At 39.6% G+C, this 5,000-nt stretch overlaps 1 protein-coding gene across 1 annotated transcript in view; it reads right to left on the bottom strand.

Annotated features, from left to right (window-relative positions):
• Positions 1–5,000, bottom strand: part of kcnk10a (potassium channel, subfamily K, member 10a) — a 35,064-nt gene that overhangs the window by 4,374 nt on the left and 25,690 nt on the right. Inside the window, exons 5-7 of the mRNA XM_058378802.1 lie at positions 4,504–4,696; positions 2,919–3,061; positions 1–1,475 (exon numbers count right to left, since the gene is read on the bottom strand). The exon at positions 1–1,475 is cut by the window's left edge and continues 4,374 nt beyond it. Of these exons, the coding sequence (XP_058234785.1) occupies positions 867–1,475; positions 2,919–3,061; positions 4,504–4,696 (945 nt within the window). The 3' untranslated portion in view covers positions 1–866. The remainder of the gene's footprint in view (positions 1,476–2,918; positions 3,062–4,503; positions 4,697–5,000) is intronic.

The raw sequence follows: 5,000 nt of genomic DNA, 5'->3' as shown, positions 1-5,000 counted from the left end.
AATTGTACAAAAAAAATTTCATTGAACAAACAGCCAGTTGTGTTTATTTGTGTTTCTAAAAGTAAATTCAGATTGATTATTTACTCTAACATCACCTTAACACTTACAGAGCCTGTGGCTTCCTGAGTGACCTTCTGTGGTAATGTGCTGCATGCTAACCAGCAAGTTACGCTACTGAGTGAAGACTAGCCTAGTTGTGTTTAGCAGCTGAGAAAACATATGCGCTGCCATTTCTAGATCTGTGTCCAAAAAAACCAACGAGTGACCAGCAGCACTCTGAAGGTGACATCAGACAAACGATAATGCGACACAGGTGAGGTTCCTCAGTTAAATAGCTGGCTGATGAGACCAGGACCTTCAACCAGTGTGACCAGTAAAGAAGATGCCAGAATGGAAGATATCCAGTGTTTAATACCATGACAACAGGAGTAACCGTGATAAAAGGTTCCGCAATTACACAATTTCAAATTTTCTATTGGCACATGCCTAATGTATATCATGAGTTTTTCTTTTTCTGATGCATTAAATATATCTTTTTTTTAAATTTTATCGCCATCTGTATTTTGGATTTCTATTATTTATATATCTTCAAGTCCACTGTGTTAAGAGCTCAGTATCAACTTTCAGTCTTTCAGCCAGTAAATGTCACTTTATATCGCTACAGTTCGCTTGTTGAAACTTTGCTAGGATCCTTTTTCAGACTCTATTTTAATTTATTGGTCTGTCACATAAATTTCTTTTTTTTTAAATCAAGTTATCAGGACACAGTGAAAAGTTTCACTAACATTAAAATGGGATGTTAGAATTTTCCCATCAGCATCAATGAGAAACAAGGCACTTTTATTTTTCAAGATGATTTCTTCCATCTAGACGTTCAGTTCAACATGAAACTCCTCAAGTTTTTTTTCCTTCTCCTCTTTTTCTTCTTCTATTCCTCCTTCTTCTTCTTCTTCTTCTTCTTCTTTGGTCTTTGTCGGCACCATCACGAATCCGTTTTGTGATTTCGGGCTCTCGACGAACAAAGGCAAATCCGACAGACTGGTGTTGACCTCCTTCTCCAGCTCTTCCTCCTCCACCTCTTTCTTCTCCTCACTGCCAGTTTTGCGTCCATCTCCTGGGATGTTCTTCTTCAGCTCCTTGTTCTTGGCTCGTTTGGCCAGTTTGCTGACAGAGCCGAATCGGTTAAAGATGTTGTCGTTTAGTTTTCCATTGATGCTCTCTTGCGAAGACGTCTTGAAGTTGGTCGCCGCGTCCAAGATATTGAAGTTTGCGGATCGTCGCTCATTAGGATGAGATAAGATGTCGAGCGACTGAGCACGTTGGTCCAGTCCAAGCTGTCGACGCTCCATGTTGCGGATCGTAGCAGCACGTTGCAGTTTATCGTGAACCTCCACACTGAGGCGACGCCGGGTTTCTCTGAATTCGGCCCGAACGTTCGCTTTCCATTCAGCAGCATGAGCTTTGAACTCTCCGACCTGAGAGGAAGACAGAGAAACATTTTGTAAACCCTACACAAGCTTTATGAGCTGAACTGCATTTCTCATTTCCCTTCATCTTTTATTTACATTCTCAGGAGGATACTGGAGCACAGGGAGAGTTTTTGGGATCTGTTTCCATCAGTATCATTTATATTGATCAGCAACGAGATGAAACAAAAGATTTTGGGAGGAGTGTTAGAGTCATTGCTGTGAAATCTAAACACTGCTGTGTTTATCAGTCTGGACACACTAGCTGGCAGCATCATTAACACAAAGACTCTGCTGTTGATGAAAATACAGTTTGTTCTGAAGACTGATGCTGTGTGGATTTGTGTATCTGACTCACTCAGTGAACCTTGACTGATGAATCGTCAGCTCTGATTTTATATCAGATTACACTCTCGAGTTTATTTCAATTCCACAACAATTTTATGAACATTTTGTAAAACATTTTGTGATCATTTCCTCATATTAATGAGGAAAGAAAGAAATTCCAAAACAAATCCATAAATAAAGACCAGTAATTAGAATTAATTACAGATTGCAATTTTTCAATTTCAATTTATTTGTATAGTGCTTAAAAATAAACATTGTCTCAAAGCAGCTTTAGAGAAGTATAGAAACATAGAAAAAAGTGATAAAGTTTAAAGTTAAGTTACTATTCATCAGCGACGGTTGTAAGTAAAAACTCCCTGAGATGCTCTGAGGAAGAAAACTTGAGAGGAACCAGGCTCAGAAGAGCACCTTATCCTCATTTGAGGGACACTGGACAGTAAATAATGTAACTGTTGATAATGTCCCAGTTTAATGTAACAAGGAATTGTGCAACCAAGAGCTCTTGAGGAACTAATAAATTTGTGTAGTTTCTGAGTTCAGTATAGACTTAGCATTAATTCCTTCCTGCTGAAAGCTGACTGATGTTTAGATGCTTAGGGATGTGGAAGCTTAGAGGTTAAGGTGTTGGACTACTGCTCAGAAGGTTTGAGTTCCAGGTCCACCAAGCTCCCACTGCTGGGCCCCTGAGCAAGCTGGGCTCTTAACTCTAGATTGTATGGAAAATTAGATAAATTGTCACATTTTCACAAATAACTCTGGATAAGGGCGTCTGCCAAATGGCAGAAATGTAAATGATGCAAAATTGGAATTTTGAATGAGGAACTGAAAAATTAACAGATCACAGGAACCATTGTTTTTGAATTTAACAGAGTAATTAAATTGAATTTTAATTGAATTTAACAGAGTAAATGTTGACCTGCCACCTTCTTTCTACACAGTGTTACGTCCAGAAAGTAATGGGTAGTGTGAGAGACCCAGGCATGCCTATATACCCAGTAAATTGTTATAAAATCTAAATAAATAACATGAGGGAATATTATATATGAGTTAAGTAGATTACATGAACATTATAAAATGCATCAGGAAGATAAATGAAATTCTTACCTCCTCTTTTGTCTTTTTGGACAGGACTCTGAGCCAGTCTCCAATCATACTCAGTACAGCAGCAAAGTATGCCAGACCAACCAGTATCCAGAACCAAACCAGTGGCTTGTACCAGTTATAATATTCTTTTGCTCTATTTCCTCCTGCAAAATCCATCAGAGTGACACGTTACTCCACGAACTAACACAAGGACAAAAGATTGTCTTCTTATTGGTTGAAAACAGCAGGGACACATAACATAAAGGATAAGGGAGTCAGTATCAGGTCCAGTCAGATATAAATGATGGTTTTTATAAAGATCAAGTGAATAAAATAGCAGGTGTGTATCAGCTGAAAGAATGTCCTCAAAAGAGTCTTGTGCTTCAGTGGCATTAAATAAACTGTCAAATCTCATTACCACCACAAAGTATCAGATAATCATGGGATTAGTTACACTGAAGTGGTTTGGAAACATAAGTAAAGCAAAATCAATATAAGATCGAGTGTACCTCAGTCCTGACTGATGGCATCATAAAGTTCTGCAGCACCTGATACATGCTCCATGATCCAGTAGAAATCATTCTCATCCATCATGGTGTAGATTTGTCACTAACATTTATTCTGCTCGTGCTATTATCTCAAACATACTAAGTCAAAGAGTTTCATTAGCACTGAATGTCCTTTTTCTTCTGCAGCACCTGTGGAGTACCTCAGGACTCCATCCATCCTGATCCTAATCATCTGATGTGCGTGTATGACAAGAAATATTGAGAAAAATAAACACTAACAGGACATTTAAGAAGGAACAGGGAGACATAATGATCTTGAAGTGTATCCAAATGATCTGGAGGTGTGTCTAAATGATCTGGAGGTGTGTCTGAATGATCTGGAGGTCTGTTTGAATGATCTGAAGGTGTAATTAAGATCTGGAGGTGTGTCTAAATGATCTGGAGGTGTGTCTAAATGATCTGGAGGTGTGTCTGAATGATCTGGAGGTCTGTTTGAATGATCTGAAGGTGTAATTAAGATCTGGAGGTGTGTCTAAATGATCTGGAGGTGAGGCTAAATGATCTGGAGGTGCGGCTAAATGATCTGGAGGTGTGTCTAAATGATCTGGAGGTGTGTCTAAATGATCTGGAGGTGTGTCTGAATGATCTGGAGGTGTGTCTAAATGATCTGGAGGTGTGTCTAAATGATCTGGAGGTGTGTCTGAATGATCTGGAGGTCTGTTTGAATGATCTGAAGGTGTAATTAAGATCTGGAGGTGTGTCTAAATGATCTGGAGGTGAGGCTAAATGATCTGGAGGTGCGGCTAAATGATCTGGAGGTGTGTCTAAATGATCTGGAGGTGTGTCTAAATGATCTGGAGGTGTGTCTAAATGATCTGGAGGTGTGTCTAAACGATCTGGAGGTGTGTCTGAATGATCTGGAGGTCTGTTTGAATGATCTGAAGGTGTAATTAAGATCTGGAGGTGTGTCTAAATGATCTGGAGGTGAGGCTAAATGATCTGGAGGTGTGGTCTTCAGTCAATTAGAAGATTCTTCTTTTATCTTGGTGTTTTAATCCACCTGATGAAATAAAAGCAGTTAGAATATTCTGTAACACCTGCGACGTAGTCCCCGATGCCAACAGTCGTTAGTGTAATGACAACAAAATAAATCGCATCGAGCGCCGTCCATTCTTCAATTTCTTTGAAAATAACCGCAGGAATTGTGACAAAGACGATGCAGCCGGCGAGGATGAAGAGTAACGTTGAGGCCACGCGGATTTTCGTCTGGCTGATTTGATTATTCTTGTTCTGGTGGGGATATAAATATAGAGAATAAAATATAGACATTAATGTGTAGTTCATCCCTCTTTCTCTCTCCCTCTCTCTCTCTCTGTTCACAAACAGGTCATGAATATTTAAATGAGGAAATAGCTGTAACTATTACAGTATAAATAAAACATCAGTCAGAATTTCAGCTCCAAGTCTGGATGTAAAGTCCTGGACTCCACAGTCAGGGTCCAGCTGGTACCCTCTGGTTCACCTTCTAGTAGGTACTAACCCCTGCACACTGAAAACACCAGACGGGTCCTGCTGTTGTGGAGCAGCTCTGCCC

This window comes from Hemibagrus wyckioides, linkage group LG25, assembly GCF_019097595.1.
Source record: "Hemibagrus wyckioides isolate EC202008001 linkage group LG25, SWU_Hwy_1.0, whole genome shotgun sequence".
NCBI lineage: Eukaryota > Metazoa > Chordata > Actinopteri > Siluriformes > Bagridae > Hemibagrus > Hemibagrus wyckioides.
The sequence above is the reverse complement of the archived record's forward strand: the minus strand, read 5'-3'. Positions and strand labels throughout refer to the sequence as shown.